Here is an 18,029-nt window from a genome sequence, read left to right on the forward strand (position 1 = left end):
AAGGGAGCGTGGCCAGAGGTGGAGCTTGGCCACGCCAGGCAGATATAAGGAGCACCAAACCAGAGCTTCAGGGCTGTGTGGGGTCTGAGGGTCCTGGTACTGTCATCTCTTCATCTTCGACCACGTGGCTGTTCTTCTGCAAAACCAGCTCCGTCACTGCCGCTATGCTCGTCAACCAGCCAGCGTAGCGCATGACGGAGATGGGCTGCGTGTTTGGACAGTCTCGGTGTAGCCGCGTTACGAAGTGTATCGCGCTGTGTGCTCTGAAGAATAAGAAGCCTTCTACTAGACGTGTCGAAAGTCGCTCACTACACGTGTGTTTTAACACAAACACGTAGCTCAGAAGGTAAATAACGAAGTGACACGTTAACCTGTTTGTGAAACTTAACAGCAGTCTAGAGGTTGTGACGATGCTCAAGACAAGGATGTCAATTACAGGTTGCTAAAGAATGTGGCAACTGCGCTGCTTTCTCAAGGATTTGTTCCGTGATTCTGATAGCACAATTGGGGCGTAATGGGTGAAATATAACAAGACAATGACCGCATATTAAATAAACATAAATAAGGTGTAATTTAAATATTTTATTCAACATATATTACATGGGTGGGGGGGGGGGGGAAACCTCTGTATATTTCTTAACAGCTTTTCAAGATAAATGTGCATTTAGGCTGCTTAAACACAGCACATTGTACCGGTACTTCTAATGCGTTAACGCACCATTCGTGAGTTAACCACTCGCTTGCAAGTGTTGCAGCACCGTGACAAGAGTCCACACAGCAGCAAAATACTCAACGTTTGCATTATATACACTGAGGTATACACAATTCGGATATGCACACAAATCATTGTCAATGTCGGAACACGAAACAAAACGCTCGCCATTTGTATAATTCGTGTTAAATACCAATATTGGCTTTTGAATCGTATTTCCTTTAATACAAAAAGGATTTTTTTTACAATATTAATACATGGATACTACAGATGAGATGACATGTTACATATACAAGAGCAAATCTGTAGAATTCGGATTCTAAAAACATTATCCGGAGGCCTATTTCCCTGCAACAAAAGTGACCAGGGCAAGTGCAGACAACGAACACATGGCCATAAGACTAGATAATGGGAGAATATATCAGAAAACAGTCCACTGAAAGTAGCTTATTTTTAAAAGTACGGGTGTCCTGAATATTTGCATCTCTTTTAACTTCGGCCGAATACTTCAGTTTTCAGTAAACATATGAAAAGCCTTATTTTTGGACTTTGGGCTATCGATAAACACCAAGGGTTTTGGTGGGGGTAGAACGACGGGAGGAGGTTGGCATGGGGAACAGGAGTTGGGAGAACAATGATCCCTACCATTAAGTCGAGAGAAATAAAACGGATTGAGACAGTGAGAAAACGGCAGAGGCATAGCGACATAAGGATATAGGGAAACTGCAATGGAGACAGAGACGGATATAAAGACGTGGAGACAGAGGGATAGACAAAGCATTAGAGGGAATCTGAGACACAAAGAGACACAGAGGGAGATGGACACAAAAAGGGACAAAGATGGAGACAGAGAAAGGGACAATTCGAGGAAGATTGAGACAGAGGAAGTGAGACACACAAAGGGGAGACAGGCAGTGAGACAATGAAACAGTGAGATACCAGTTCAACAAAAATAGATTTCAATTAGGCCACATACATAACTTGCCATCTGATATTTGGCTGAATAGTAACATGTGCTATTCGGTACATCACTAATTCAAATAAAAGCAAGTGGTAATTTCTTGAAAGGAGTCTCATATGATCACAATTAATCACGAGTTAGCAACTTAGTTGCAAATACAGGCTCAAACTCAATCTGATTTAGCTTATAAAAAGTGGAAACTCAGTCTAGAAATCAAACAGAAGCAATGTTTAATGTTTTAAAACTATTAATGTGTTCAAAGGATTACAATCTCTCTCTAAGTTTTTTTTTGAAAAATCCCATTGCAGTTTATGTTAAACTTCTTTCTCACCGTACGTAGCTAACAGCACGGTTATTGCTCTATTCTGTGGCTACTCGAAAGCTCTTCACACAACACAATAACAGCAATGACAAGTTGAGTTTTGACTAGTAGGAACTCTGGAGACGATTGTTCTTTTCTGGTGATCAAGCACAAATATCGCAGGCAATTTACTATGTTGGTATGTTTCTAAGACCAACAATTTCCCTCATTCCTTTATCCCATAAGCCATGAACATGTCTTGAGCATCATGACAATAACATCACATTTACCTTTTCTATTTTCTCAGAAATTCCTGATCGCTATATCACGAATGTATTGGTCTTAATGTCTTTTTGGGGAAATGTTGAATGCAATGTGATCATGTACAGGTGTTCTTGTGTATTGGCTGGTCGGAAAATCAAGTTCGACTTTGTGTAATGTAACAGTGACAATTGCTCTATACCACATACTGAAAGGGGTGAGATCTAAAAAGTGTAACATTTGAATGAAACAAATATTGGAAAAATATTGTCCAACACTAACATTTTTTGAAATATTGAACAATTTTGTTATAATGTGATGTCACATGCCAGAGAGTACAAGACTGTTCCACCGCTGGATGACACTGCAACTCAGTAGTTTGTGTGTGATGCGGAGAGGGCAGCACCCTCTCTCTTGCAGCTCATGTGACCAGACCATTAATCAAATTCGTTATAAAATAACATTCACGGTGACCACTGCACACTATTCAAGTGAACAATGAGCTGCTCGTCTTCACGGATTGACCTGAGCCAGTGATGGAAAATAATCTTGTGAAACGATGAATAAACCTGAATCATTGAGGAAGTTACAGTTTGCAACATAACAAACGTTTTTTTAACATAGACACAGCATTTAAATTAATGTAAAACATCAACGGTAATGTTTGTGATATTTTTACTTGAACACTGAATTGCAGGAGGTCTCTTGACTGCGACTATGGTGCTTTCACTGGTATTGCCCGTAGCGTCCCAGATCTTGCTCTGAGCTTCCTTTTGATGGCAGCTGTGAAGGGTCATCTACAAACTGGGGAGGCCCTGTAACATTGGAAAAGTATACTTGTTACACATTCCACTGCAACAGAATTACCGCTCAAAGAGCCTGACTAGCACACATATGTTGGCATCAGTATCCGCAGGAGTTTTGCAGTCTGAGTGTGCTTGCCCAGCAGGTAGGCCATGCCACATTAGAGCAGTAATTTTTAAGCCTTACTGCAGCCCTGCACACCTTTGCTTCTCAATCGTTAAAACATTTATAATGTTAAGACATACATAGGTTTGATGAAACAGATTAGTTGTACTTACGTGCCCAAGCTTAATTTGTGTTTCGATTATTTACCTTCTAAAAAAATCTGGCATGTCTCACATCCCCCAGGAGGTGCGTGCACCCCAGGTTAAGAACCACTGCATTAGAGCCTATATCTGAGTTTATAAAACCTGATTTGTGTTTGTAAATAGTTTTTTTTTATATGAATTTGACCTTGTATCGTTTTAATTATCGTAAAACTTAAAACTAAATCCCCAGATCTTACGAATGTTTTTGGAAAATGTGCTGATATTTTCCTCTCTGTGAAAAAGTTGAGCCACGTTACTTTGATGAATACTTGGGAATGTATGTCACAGACCATCAACTGACACCCTTCAGTTTTCAAAGCTGGGCTTCACTAAATTGTTGACAAATATCGATTATTTAAAAATAGTTAAAAGTATAAACACTAGCGAGGTCATCAGACTAAAGCCATCAAATGTACGCCACGTACAATTTCCTGTTTTACAGTTGCCAAGCTCATTTAGCTTGAAGGCAGGATCTCTGTCTGGGCATGCAAGACACCTTCATTAGTATTCGATCTTTGTGACATCTGGCCACTTCTTATATTTATTAATATGTGGATTAAAATTTTGATTTAAAGCTTTCGTGACTGATAGGGATTCATATTTTTGGTTCTTTCCGTAAAGTCACGTAGACTTTACCACAGCAAAACATTTTCTTGGTGTGGTTTTCACACCTGATTATGATTGCTTGTGTTGCAGTCGAAACGTCGTGAGAATTTTATTGTTTTATATTTTTATTATTTTATTGTTTCCCTTCTACGTGACTTTACCGAAAGAGCCAAGAATATGACGTGGATTGTCAACAATAATTATCCATTAATTATTTATATTATTTCAAACATTTGTAACAGTATCATGAAGACGTTTTATTATTTTAAAGCTCCTTACATGTAACTCCACATTATATTCCATATAGACCATTACGAGAAAGCCATGCACTCTCTCTGCTGGGAAAATATATTAACTGAAGTGCCACCACTAATTCTATGCACGCAAATGCATTCTCTGCAGGTGGTAGTAATAAAGAGCGCTCACCGTTTTGGTACTGTTGTGCTGTGTAGCGGGTGAGCATAATGCCAACGCCTTCTATGAGGGCAAGGAGGACGCCTCCCATCACCGCTGAGCCCACCATGGCGACCGGGCCACCTGAACACAAGTCATACAACAAGGTGGGAATGTGAGAATGGGGTTTCCCCCCTTTTTTCTGTCAACAAAAAAAACCTATTCTCATATTTTGGTACTGGCAAAGGAGGTCCCATGATGAAGGTGGGAATGTGTATTTTCAGTTTCAGGTCATATACTTACAATGGAGTTTGAATTAAAAAAAAACTGTGTAGGTGCACCAAAGGACAAACCATGCACAACTATGACCAATTTGTGTATTTACAAGACAATCCTGTACACAATTCTCATACAAGGTCGGCAAAGTTGCTCTGCCCTATCAACACTGGACGAGAAGCATTTTGCCTCTCTTTCTGAAGTTTAACAGGGTATTGAGAAAAAAGAATGCTTGGCCTTTGAGTATGGCATAGGATGCTAGGAATTTCATGGCATGAAAGAGGAAGTAGTTTGGAATAAACCAAGGCAAGGAATGCACTGTCGATGTAAATGAGAAGAACAAGATTTGATAGATAAGTGCATTTGCAAGATTGGGTGGAGGGTGGGGTCAAGTTAGTGAACCCCTATAGGTTCATCCCCTTGAGCTAAAGCCAGCTGGTCGGTTATCAGGGACCATGATGACCCACTAAACTTGAACCCTACACAAATGCCTGTGTTACAAAGGTTAGGGTTAAGCTTGGTGTTAGCGAATGTTGCGTGACAGTGACTGTAGATGCATTCAGCGGAGTCCAAATGTAATGTCATGGTTTTGCATGCATTTACCTTACACTGCCACCTAGTGGGTTTTTCAAGAGGCTAGTGGTATCTGAAAGGGTTGTAGTCTAGGTTCTGGTACTCCAAATATGCAGGTCAACAGCTAATTGACACCATCCTTTATTAGGTAATTGTTATCCAAAATAGTGCAATATAGCCCAGGGTAGTCATAGCATTATCAATGGGGGATAATCCTCCAATAATTTAAAGGCGCCCAAAAAGACCCTCACAAACTCTGGGAGATAAACAGCTGCCGCTCAGTTTTCTCACCTAAACCAATCAAGCTCATCTTGACGTGACTTGTGAGAATGAATGTATTTGGAATTTGTTCTCGAAATAATGTGACCATATAAACCACGTTCCGCATTTAACGCCTTTTTTTAGGAAACCCTGAATATTGATGAGAAAAAAATGATCAAACATTGCACTCCCAAAGCTCAACAACTGAACAGCATGCAAAGCAAAGTTGACTTGTTGTTAGCTGCGTCCCTACGCTGTGCGGAAATGTCAGGCAGTCCCCGTTCAATAGAAAATAAATCTGCAAATAACTTAAATTTGGTCTTGACTTAAAGCTTTCGTGACCGCGGGAATTCATATTCTTCGGGTCTTTCGGTTAATTCACGTAGACAACCGCTTGTGTTGCGATAGAAACGTCGTGGTTTTTGTTTTTTGTAATTTTCTTTGAACCTATCTACGTGCCTTTACCGAAAGACCCAAATAATATTTAAATTTGGTCTTCATGGAAATAATTCTGGTTTTGTTAAGAAAGTGGATATACAGTAAACCCTTTCAATGCGAGACTCCTGGACGCACGAGTTTTGCATATTCGCGAGTTACTAAATGTATACCAATTCCCTATTCGCGACCCACCGGACTCCGTTATTCGCGAGCGTGAGTAGTGTCAGACCACCGATACTGGGGAGGTGTGCGCAAAATGTGGTTACATTTGAATCTGTGAAGATTTGGCATTCCGCCTAGGCTGCCCGCTTAGTCCTAAAGTCCCGCAGTAATCCCACTCTGAACTCGCTATTGTGCATGTTTACTTTATACGTACTACTTACAGCCGACTAATTTATATATTTTTGTATAAATGAGCCGACTGTGAGGTCCATTCAAAAGAATGCTAATGCAATCAGGGACAGCGTTGCGGTGAGCGCTCCCCAGAGTGCTAAAATGATAACTGTGCATTGTCATCAAACATTTGCAACTCCCGAGGAGTCATCCTCCTAAATTTCTCACCATCACCAACACCTTCATCGTCGTCAAATGATGATCAAAGGTAATGAAAAAACCCCACATTGTTCTTTATAATTCATTACTTATTTATTGTAGAAACAGTTTAAAAAAAAAAGTGTTACCATTTCCCCCCTACGTTTACTCGTACGAAGAACCCCATTTTCACGCATTGCAATGAGGTTTCTGCATTCGCGGGCGTTCTCAAGGACGTAACCCTCGTGGATATAGAGAAAGAGTTTACTATACCGGGTCAGCACCGCCCTGTGAATTAGCCAGATACACTGAGGCCACAATCTTTGCGGGCGGCGCGGGTAAAGCAGCTGCTGCACTCACTGCGGGAGGCGAGCACGGCGCCCGTCAGGGCTCCGCTGGTGATTGAGTTCCACGGGTCCTCCTTGCCTCGCAGCTTCACCAGCCCACAGTCGATGGTGGAGAAGAGGCCACCCCACACTGCGAAGCTCCCTGAGGCCACACGGTGGACACATTTTAGGCAGGCAGGCCTCCACCGTAAGCAACCGTATAAACGCAATACAATTTGGATCAATAGAGCGATCATATGTGAACCCCTACTCGAGACAACACATGAAACACTCAGTTGAGACTGACCGAGTAGAATGTACCGCTTGAGAAAAATGCTAGAATACCTCGGAGCATGTTTTATCGTCAGGAAAAATTGTATAATTACATAATCTGGATTGCACTGAGGTCAGAGCGCTTGACTCACGTGGAAGGTTGTGAATTACAATCCCAGACAGATCTCGACTCGGCCTATCATCTCTCGGTAAAAAAAAAAAATCACTTGATGGAAATGTAACAGTGGTCTACGAGAGAGATAAGTGCCAGCCAATGGAATGTCAAGATTTTCAGCACTCGCTCATTTCACCATCCCATTGCTCAACTGAGTATGTAGACACTTTCAAAATAAATTTTCTTCCTTAGGGAAAATGAATGAATAAGTAAATTTGAATACACAATTGCAACTGCCTGATAGACAAATTGTTTAACATCTACCTTGAATGTGGCACTTAGGCAACCAATCAACTATTTTCTCTCATTGAATGTGGAAAACCTGAGCTTATTTTGCTACAGGTTGGTCCTGCGATTACCAGATGAAACAGGCTGACATTGTATGCTGAGTGGCCGTAATATAATGTATCAAGAGAGGACACTGTAATGCAATCGGAGAAAAGGGAAAACATGAATGTAGCAGCAGGTGAGGAAGCGGCCAATTCTTCCTATGGCGCTAATGTTTAATTGAGTTTTACATTTACGCATGGATTAGCATTCGGGTGCATGTGTTGGCCCTGTGAGTATTCTATTTAAAGAGCATAAGGGTGAACGAGCTCCTCCCTTGTTATTAAAGCTAAAAATCCTGGGCATGGCTTGCATAGCATCCTAATCTGGCACGACGCTGAACAATCTGAATGTGTTGACATCTAACGTTTTGCCCTTAGCAAAGCAACAATAAGTCTGAGGATTTCATATTGCACACTCTCATGAGTCCAGTCCATCACGAATGCACACTAATCACACGTGTAAGTCTTTGGAACAACACTGTTTTAAGCCTACTGCAAAATTGGCTCAAGTTAATTTATACCCTATATTAAAAGGGGTCAGTACATTATTGTCTTGGTACACCTCCTGCCAGGTGGTGCTGTGGCTCACAACTCACAATTCGAATGTTGCAGTTCTATGCTGTTTGGGGGCTTGTCCCAGCGTATCATTCCCCTGGGTTGATTAAATAAGTAAAATGTTGCCGTAAGTCAACAATGTATCCCATGGAGTGACTGGCTCCCTCCAAACATAGCATTTTGTTATTTTCTGGCACTGGGTCCAAGCCATGAATAGAGATGAGCACATACCATGCTTGCCATTGTGGAGAAACACTTTTGACGACTGGGATTGGAGGGTGTTATGATGAAAAAGCCATTTACACTGAAAAATAAGTCACTAAAAAATGGTTTCATATTAAAATTATATTTGAGCACGTTAACGTCCTTTGCAATATATGAGAATTCCCATCCGCCTACCCCGAGACAAAACGTGGGACAGCTGGTGATTGGTCAGATGGTTTTGTACATTCTGAAAACTAAAGAGCACCGTGGGCAGTGTACTGTCCATTACATTTTGCATAAGTTGTACAAAGAATGTTAAAGACAATTATGTGCTGCTGTTAAAAAGTCCAATCTCAATGGGTAGTCCAACAATCCGTGTCTCTCAACTAACCTCCAATCTGAGGAGCTCTCAGCTTCATGGCACTCATACTGCCTCGCATTCTCTGCCTCATACCCTGCACACACAGGGCACAGCAACAACATTTAACATTTCACTGGCCATTTGCATGAATCGTAGGTCATCCCCATCATTTAATTACATTCACAGAAACTGCAGGCAATTACATTTTTTTATGCTTAACTGACCAAAATGGTCATTATAGCAAGCAACAATAATTAGATATGTGTATCTTGACTATAAACTAAAAACTCTTTTGTTTACCAGGTAAGGCCTACGGAGCTATGTAGCTCTTTTTCAGAAGCGACCTGGCTGCAAATGACAGCTCAACGAAGTGGCTTATCATGTGGAAATGTAGAGCAACCAAAAACTCTAAATGCATTTTTCTAAATGTAGAGGGAAACACTGGAGGCCCCGGAGAAAAGCCCCCGTCACGACAGGGAGAACACGCAAACTCCAACTATACAGGAGGCAGGGTTCAACCACGACCTCCTGTATAACAGGCGAGTTACATAACATCTAGCCACTGAGATGTTATAAACACGGGGGGGGGGGGGCTACTATCCTACTATGGCAATTGAATGTTACTTTGCTTTAGTATTCTAATGGCTCAATTGATGCATATTGGTACAGCACCCTGGTAATGTCACATCACCAATTTGCACTCTTGTGCTGTAAAGCACACCTACCTGTAGGACCCTGTGTCATATGCAACAGTAGATTACTGTACACTGGAGTGATGATATACGATGGAGACCTTAAAAAAGCAGTGCATAATTTGTTTTAAAAGCAATTTCTTATTTAACATTTTGGCTACGTACGGTGCGAAAAAAGTTCAACATACACACACGTAGATATTTAGTGGGCCATCTTGAACATGTAAACTCTTGAAACACTAGAGGGCAGTCTTTACTAGTCAACTCACACTTGACCGAGGCATTTCCGTGACATTCACTCAACTCGTATTCAGATGACACTCAACGCTCACACGAAGCAAACATGCATCCATCACCTTCAACCAGAAAATGTAATGTCAGATGTAATGCTTAAAGTGGCACAACTATATGAAGTGCATTGACGTGCTTTGCTCTTCAGGCAGCAAACTACTCACTGCAATAAGCACTTGGTAAAGTGTTTTGCCTTTGTCAAAGAACATATAAAATGACCACAGGCTCTTAAATTCCAGTCAGAATACACCCTCAACTATATTACACAAATATATTGGTCATGATCCCTTCTGAGTAATTGTTTTCAGGTCTCCCCCGAAAGTTATATTTGTCACAACCGGTCATCATTCGATTATAAAGAAAGGAATGGACAATTTCATTGCAATGACAAAACCGACTGAAAAAAAAAGCGTTCATGAATTCATTAATTGTTGCATGTATTCATCACCATCAATTCTTCCTATGTGGGGTGGAAATGGAATTATCAAAACCGTGGAACATTGTGGGCGGCGTAGCAATTCCCTACGTTTGCGTTTTGCACCACCTGGTGTCTGCCACAAGGTCAGATCGTTCCGCAGGCATCCTACTGTTTTGCCGAGGGACGGCACACGTACCACAGGCGCATTTCGGAAGCCCTTGATGCACTGAAAGATGCCTCCCCCGATGGCCCCCATCGTGAAGGCCCCTCCGCAGTCATCCACGATCCGCCACGGGCTGCCGATGGCAGAAAACGTCACTCAAACACAGGCACGTGATGGCTGTAACGATGGCAAGGCAATGCGAGGCCAAGGACTGACTTGTAAATAAATGCAGCTGCTTACACCGTTGCATACAGTCGAATGTACTGAAGTTGCTTGAGATATTTGAATATTTGCCAAAAAAGAATCCAATACAATAGTTTGAACGTTTAAATTAGATAAACATTTTGACAGGAATTTTATGATGTAGCTTAACTATGGTGACAGTTTTATGAGCCGAGTTCACATATCCACATCCCTACAAATATCCTCAATAAAATATGCACATAGTGTACTATTTAAATTATAACTGGCAAACTTAACACTTTGCATTGTTGCAAACAAATTACTTTTTACGAATGGAAGCTGGTATACTTTAAGAACATTAACAATCGTCATAGTTCGCGAATGAAATGTAATTATGAATGCACTTAAAAAGTGATAAACTATAATGCAACTCACTCACATCTAACATAGATAATTCGACTATAACTTAAAATTTCAAGGTCATACACACTTTCAAGACCATGATCTTACTTTGATTTTGATATTTGATTTCCTTTTGCAAACTGGAAGTAAATATTCTGACGTGGCTGGTTCATGGAATGTAATCGGAAGAGTGAATTCTGGAAGTACGGTGATAATAAGTGATTTTTTTGTATCTGCACCAGGAAGGTCAAGTTGGTTTTATCAAATCGCAGAATCGAGCCTTCAGGGAAAAACGACATCACATTTTTCTTGGAGCCAAGTATTGGGGAAAAATATCTGATCAATGCAAAGCTGGGTCTGGAGGCTTCAATGACACTAAGTTAATCCCCTTGCCATTTGGAAGCACAGTCTGTTAATCCGAGTTACGGCACATCCTGATTGCCACTGTCGACCCAATTGTACTGTTCCCTGTCCCCTGAAGGCTCTTGTCGTAAAGGAATTGTGGTGTGATTATAGTTTTTTGGTCCGGGGAAGAGAATTTCAACACCGAGTGTCAGAGCAAATACGCACTGCTGGTGCTGAAAAATCCCACATTCATTTTCACTCTGGTTCCCTGGTTCACTTAGCTCATTGCCAAGGGATGGTATTATTTCCCTCGATGGAAAAGCTGAGCTTGAATTGATCATAAGTATATATGTTATACATGAACAACACGTGCAGGTGAAATGCAATTCCAATGTGTGCAGGGCTGCAGCACATCATGTCGAGCATTTAATGAATAGGCATGCACCTACGTGGCAGGAGTCGACCAAGCATTCTCTTTATATATTAGAAAAAAAAAGTTTGCTGGCTGGATTTCTAACTGAATTCCTGGCTGGCGCATGGCCAAGTGTGCGGTGGTGACACCACCGTTCACATCTGCACGTAGACATCACCTGCATCCCACAGTATTGAGCCAGGTTCGTGCGTCGTGCTGATGTCATACCGCCCCCCGACCGCCCTTCACACGAGCCGTGTATGCCAAGCAAATTGAATAGAGGAGACAGAGGCAGGTGATGGAGGAAAATAGAGGGAGGAAGAGGTGGAGAGGAACACAGATGAGAGGGGAGGGGAGAAAGTGCAAGGGCGTGAAATGGAGAGGAAAAAGAGAGAGGAAAAATGGAAAGAGCGAGGGAAAGCGCCACGCCGTGGGAGGGAGGATTATGGAGAGGCAATAGAGATTGAGATGGGAAAGGGAGAGCTAGGAATCAGGAGAGTGAGAGGTGAGAGAAAAAGGGAGAGATAGGGGGGAGGTAAGTGGATGAGGTACAGTGGAGGGAGGAGAGGAATACAGCGGGAGAGGTAGAAGAGGGGGCAGGAATAACCAGCTATAGAGACAAAGCGAGAAATCGAGATAAATTTGGATATACGGTGGAAAGAGAGGGGGCTGAATAAAAGATAAAAAAGTTTTCCTGGCTAACTGGGAGGGATGTGGTCACAGTAATTCAAATTATTGAGCCATCTGCTGTTACAACCACACTTGCCAGTGGCATTGCTCAAATCACACTATGCTGGAAGCGCATCACGTTACACGAAAGCAGGTTATTTTTGCACCTTCACATCGAGCATGTGATGCACGTAAACACACAGCTGACAACAAAGGGTGTGCAAAAAATAAAGACTCAAATGACACTTATGAATCATTTTAAACTTTGCAAGCTATACATTTTTGGATATAACTTACTCATAGTTTTGAACATCAAGTGACTACAACAAATGATTTTTTTTTTAAATATTTGTTAAAATGGAACCAAAACCTGCCTAATATGTGAAAGCTCCACTGACACATTTTTAAATGTTCCTATGATCACGACTATACCTCAATATTTTACTTAAATATGGAGGCTCAGAATGTATGTGCTATGAAGATGGGCCATTGCCCAAAACGTTGCATATTATATCGTTTCCTTTTAAAGGCAGTGCTATTGACGAATGTGTTGAGCTTTTGTTGTTTTCCTAAAGAGAAAGTGTCTCACCAATCGAGATGAGCATCCCCTCCATTGCTCAGTTGAGCATGGAGACACTCTGACCTTGAATATGTTTGGCTCGTGCTGGCACTGTGGTCAGCACTCCCACTTCCTGCTATTGCATATTAAGTTCATTACACTTTAGACATTTGTGATTCACCTTGCCAACCATTCAATTTGTACTTAAAACCCCTAATTTGCAACAGCATTGACGATTGTATGTTGGATTCACTAGCCAAAGGCACGTTCTCATCTGCATACAATTTATAAAAGTAACAATAAAAAAGTGGCGGTCAACAGTCACAGTATATCAGTGTTTAAATGTTACTAACAAGAGTTATCATTGTGTTTATGGACGTGAAGATAGGGATGTGGTTACATCATCTACTGGTCCAAAAATAACTTAAGTCTCGTTTCCTTGAGATTGGATTTCCGAAATATTCGCTATACACAAATTGGGTTATACATACAAGACACTTGGACTGTACCTTTGTCAAAACTGATGCTTTACACACTATTAGCTTACAGTGTCTGACAGGGATATGCATGCCTGCTTGAGTTCACAAGCAATTCAAAATATACAAGATACAAATGAAAAGCTATTTTGGTGTTCATAGTATATTGACCCACAGCCTAAACATGAACAGCATATCAGAATAATCATCCACACCAATTACTGACTTTATATCCCCCTATCCACAACTATAATCAATATGAAAATATAAAAGTTATTTAAAATCAGTCATCAAATGTTGAGACTTTCCTTTGATAGAGGAATGGGGATTTTCCGATAGTGACTCTCAGCTTCCCATCGGAATGGGTGTCAGCCCATGAAGTTTAGACTTTTTGAATTGAACATTCCCACAAACTATTTTAAGTGTTATACATAACTGCTAATGACTATTATAAACTACAACAATCAAAAGGAGTAAAAAAAAATCCCTTGTCTGCGATGCACCTGCGTTTTATGTTTTAATAACTGTAGTAATGTACTTTTTGTAATTTAGTCATGTAACGGATTTTCTGCCATCTTTTGTAAAACCCAATATGCACTTTGGAATAATGGTTTTGCAGTTGCAGCAATGTCCGACAATACCCAGCTTACGTACTGCCCAGTAATATCTGGGTTTCATTAATGTACAACCTGGAGATTGTCGATATAACCATTGCGACAAGCGTTCATCTCTTCATAGTGCGGCACAGATGTTTTGCACAGCAAGCGGCAAACTCACCGTTCCACACGCACTAGACACTGTGTGAATGCACTTCCTATGACAGGACATATTATCGTAGTCAATGTGTAATGTAAGACATTGAATGGTTGATGAAATGGCAGACGAAGGAGAGAGTACGCCTGAGAGGACGCAACCACCGTGGAGATGGAGCTGATATGCGCATGTGCAGGAGATTGTGCTATCACAGGATCAGGAAGGATGGTAAGAGTATAAGGAGGCCTTCATCCAGTAGTGGATAGAAAATGGCTGATGACGTGACAACGATCATGAATTAGGACTGGTAGTCCTCGACTTACGATGGAGATGCGTTACGACGACCCCATCGTAAGTCAAAAATATCGTAAGTCAAAAATATCGTAAGTCGAAGATGGCCTAGCCTACCCAGGAGTCTTATAGAATGGTGATAATTTAGCAAAACCGAGCAATTTACAGTACCGTACTGTATAAACTATATACTGTATGTATGTATTAATTACAATACTGTATTGCACAGTAAAATGTAAAGTAAAAAACAAGGAAAATTCTAAGCCTACCTATATGAACTGCAATTTAATAGGCAGTTTTTTTCAGGAAAAATCCTATCTGCTATAAAAAAAAACTTTTAACATGCGTACATCCCGGCAGCGTCCCAACGTACATTATCATACCTCGTACGCTGCTGCGTTTGCCTGCCACGCGAAATTTAACACATTCCTGCAGAGGGAGCTGGAAGGAACGTTGGTTGCTCGGTCAGTGGCCAGGGTCAACAGCGGCGTGGTGTATTCCGCAAATATGCCCGACTGTGAGGGCGGGCACAAGCCGGTGTGAGTAGGTTAAACGTTGAGTTTTATAAGGGCACCACGGGGTGACCAGCCCCTCCCCACCCAGCCCCACCCCACCCAGCCCCACCCAACCCCCACCAAGCCTCACCCTCCCCAACCCCCACCCAGCCCCACCCTCCCCACCCTCCCCACCCACCCAGCCCCTCCCTACCCTCCCCTCTCCACCCAGCCCCACCCCTCCCATTTTTTATATCCGAATGTCCGGATACACGTGGACAGACATCCACAGACATACACAATTAATCCCCTGCCTCCTGTGAGAATTAATCCCGGTTGGACTTCCAGTCCACTACGTTTCCTACCAGTAAAATATTTTAAATTTTGTCGTATCGCTATCGTGAGATCGTAAGTCGGACCAGCGTAACTCGGGGACTATCTGTACTGACTTCATATTGCTCGTATTGGACATGCTGCCAGTGTTAATTAACAGCCAATTAGTAATCGTTGAACAAGTGTCATGATTTGCTTACCTTGGTGGTTTTATTTCTGAATCTGGAGGATGTACAAATTACGTGGAGGATAAAATTACGTCTGGGCATATTGGTGCAGGTAGATAATATGTAAAAGACAGCAAAAAAAACCAACGAAAATTAAAGTATGCGTCTCAAACCTTAGTAACAACGGCAGTGCTATATGGACAACACACTTGTATGCAAAGAAAACAAGCGAATAGTCTGCCAGTTACGGAAAACATCAAGAGAAATAAGGTTTGACTGAACAAGCAAGGGAGGCATTAGACACAACTTTAAGATGGAATGAACCTCGTAGAGGACATGCAGAATGCAGACTTCTCCAGGATGGTCATGTCCGATGAATGTCACCAAACAAGAATGCAGCGAAATAAGAAACATGGCAATGCTAGTTGAAGGAATTAGACAGAGGATGAACAAGAAATAGGTCGGATCGATGGACTGGAGGGCTAGCGGAAGAGGCACTGTAATGGAGGAGTAACAGGGAAACATCAGCAACAGATGGGACAAGATCGTGGGTCGGCTGAATCAGAATATGTATTGACACTGTAGGAATCCGATGAGCTATGAAGCTCTTTTTCACAGATGTCCAAACCCGCGGCTCTTTAAGGACTCCTTCGTGACGTTCGTTATTAAGGACCGTCTCGTATTCACCCACACGCACCGCGGCACTTGGCATATCGGACAAGAATGTCTCTCATCTTAGTTATTCCCGTTGCCGACCCCTGTACATGTTGATCGCTCAGTGGAGGACTGCTGCGGGAAGGTCATGGACCTCCATAAAGGGGCTGGGACAGGGAGAGAGATTCGTAAAAGTACTACGCGGTCAACCTTAGGGGCCGTCCATAAATGACGTCACGGGATTTTGGACGATTTTTGACCCCCCCCCCTCGTCACACGGCATCACAAAAAGTCATCAAATATGACGTCACAAAGCTCTGCTCCCCCCCCCACCCCCAAAATAAATAAAACATGCTTCAAATCGCTTGAAACTATTGTCATTGTAGTGCGTATTTAATGTGCCGCTGCACTCTGATGTTGTAGGAGGAAACATTTATTTTAAAAAAAGTCTATTTAATTAAGTAGAACGTGTTGTCTATTTTTATTTCAAGTTGCGCATTTTAAAGTGACGTCACATTTCTCCCCCCCTCCTCCTCCTCGTCACACATCGTCCTAGGTGCGTGACGTCATTTATGGACGGCCCCTTAGCATCGCCTTTACTATTTTCCATTCGCGACTGCAATACAATAACAACAATCCGACGAACAACAATTACACCACAGTGGGTTTCTCTTTTTAATCTGTAAAATCGAAAACTACTTTCTCTGGAACTGCGTTTGGTTATTATAATTTTTGTTAAAATTATTATTATTTTATTATTCCCATTCTAAGTGGTGACTTTACCGAAAGAACCCCCAGAAGATGAATCCCTGCAGTCACGAAATCTTCAAATCGAAATTTAACTGCGTTTTGTGTTAACAGGTCCCTGCAGGGTGGGCTGGTATTTGGAATTTAGCGCAATTTTATGACACTGTTACTTCCAAATGTTGGGTGCAATAAGACATATCAAGTCTCTGCGCTGTCTATTGCTGATTTTACACCCCAACAGCACGAGATTTCACTTCGTTAAAGTATTGAAAGGGGACGGACGGACACATTAAGCACTTTGGTGTGCAAGCACATCTGTAGGTTATGTGTATTTATGTAAAAGGTTGACCATCCTGTGTGATGTGTATAGGTACACATAGCAGTGTATAGGTACACATCTCTGCTCAGATGTGATTGTGACTGAATATTACTTAGGACTTATAAAATACCATAACCAGTGCGAGAGATAACTTTACATAAAAAGTTGACTCGACTCAAATTTTCGCAGTAAATGTGTCCAAGTGTGACTCAATATACATTTCAAACATTATCAGCCAATAATGTGGAAAAATAGCAACTTAAAAAAGGAGCATAATTTGACCAAGATCAAAATGGTCACGTGACTTGTCATATATCACCATGACAGGTCCTTGCAGGGTGGGCTGGTAGGAACATTGAAATTTTGCGCAATTTTATAAGACATATCAAGTCTCTGCGCTGTCTATTGCTGATTTTACACCCAACAGCACGAGATTTCACTTCGTTAAAGTACTGAAAGGGGACGGACGGACACATTAATCTATTGCAGGCTGGTACACTCAGTTTATAACTTCGTCCCTACAAGTATAAAAGTTTTCCCTTCCCCCCCCGCAACACCGGGCATGCGTTACAACACGAACGGCGGCACGGCACCGCACAGGCGTTGACATCGCACACACGCCGCTGAACTTCGTAACACTTTATCGACGGCATGGTAGCTACGACAGCCAGAAGAACACTTAAGGCAGCCGCTCATCGTCACCGAATCTCCGCCAGCGTCTCATCGGTAACCACAGCGCGCTCAGTGCTGCAACGTGCGAGCGTTTGTTTTCATCGCGACGCGTTAACACGATCGTTGTTGTCTTTATTTTTTTGTAACTATCGCAGCTGCTGCTGGTGCTGCTGTTGTTGTGTTTGTCAAAAGTTTCCTCTTTACCACGGCTCCCGAGCGTACTCCTCCATGGCGGCCCTCACGTCGATTCCTCTATCGCGATTCTCCCACACAGCGCGAACTTCGTCGAGGAATCGATTCCTTGTTTTGCGACCCTTCATTTGTCTTATTCAGCCTCCTTC

General features: G+C 42.0%; 1 protein-coding gene across 1 annotated transcript; it reads right to left on the bottom strand.

Moving 5' to 3' along the window:
- Nucleotides 1-567: 567 nt before the first annotated feature.
- TIMM17B (translocase of inner mitochondrial membrane 17B) lies at nucleotides 568-17,997 on the bottom strand. The gene is made up of 6 exons (XM_032963549.2): nucleotides 17,893-17,997; nucleotides 10,246-10,345; nucleotides 8,679-8,742; nucleotides 6,786-6,914; nucleotides 4,380-4,490; nucleotides 568-3,050 (listed from the first exon to the last, which is right to left on the bottom strand). Exons 1-6 carry the CDS (start codon nucleotides 17,916-17,918, stop codon nucleotides 2,962-2,964), a joined length of 519 nt encoding a protein of 172 aa, XP_032819440.1. The 5' UTR covers nucleotides 17,919-17,997; the 3' UTR covers nucleotides 568-2,961.
- Between the last annotated feature and the right edge of the window lie 32 nt (nucleotides 17,998-18,029).

The sequence above is a fragment of the Petromyzon marinus genome, chromosome 30, assembly GCF_048934315.1.
Source record: "Petromyzon marinus isolate PM22_M1 ecotype Great Lakes invasive population chromosome 30, UKy_Petmar_22M1.pri1.0, whole genome shotgun sequence".
NCBI classification, from domain to species: domain Eukaryota; kingdom Metazoa; phylum Chordata; class Hyperoartia; order Petromyzontiformes; family Petromyzontidae; genus Petromyzon; species Petromyzon marinus.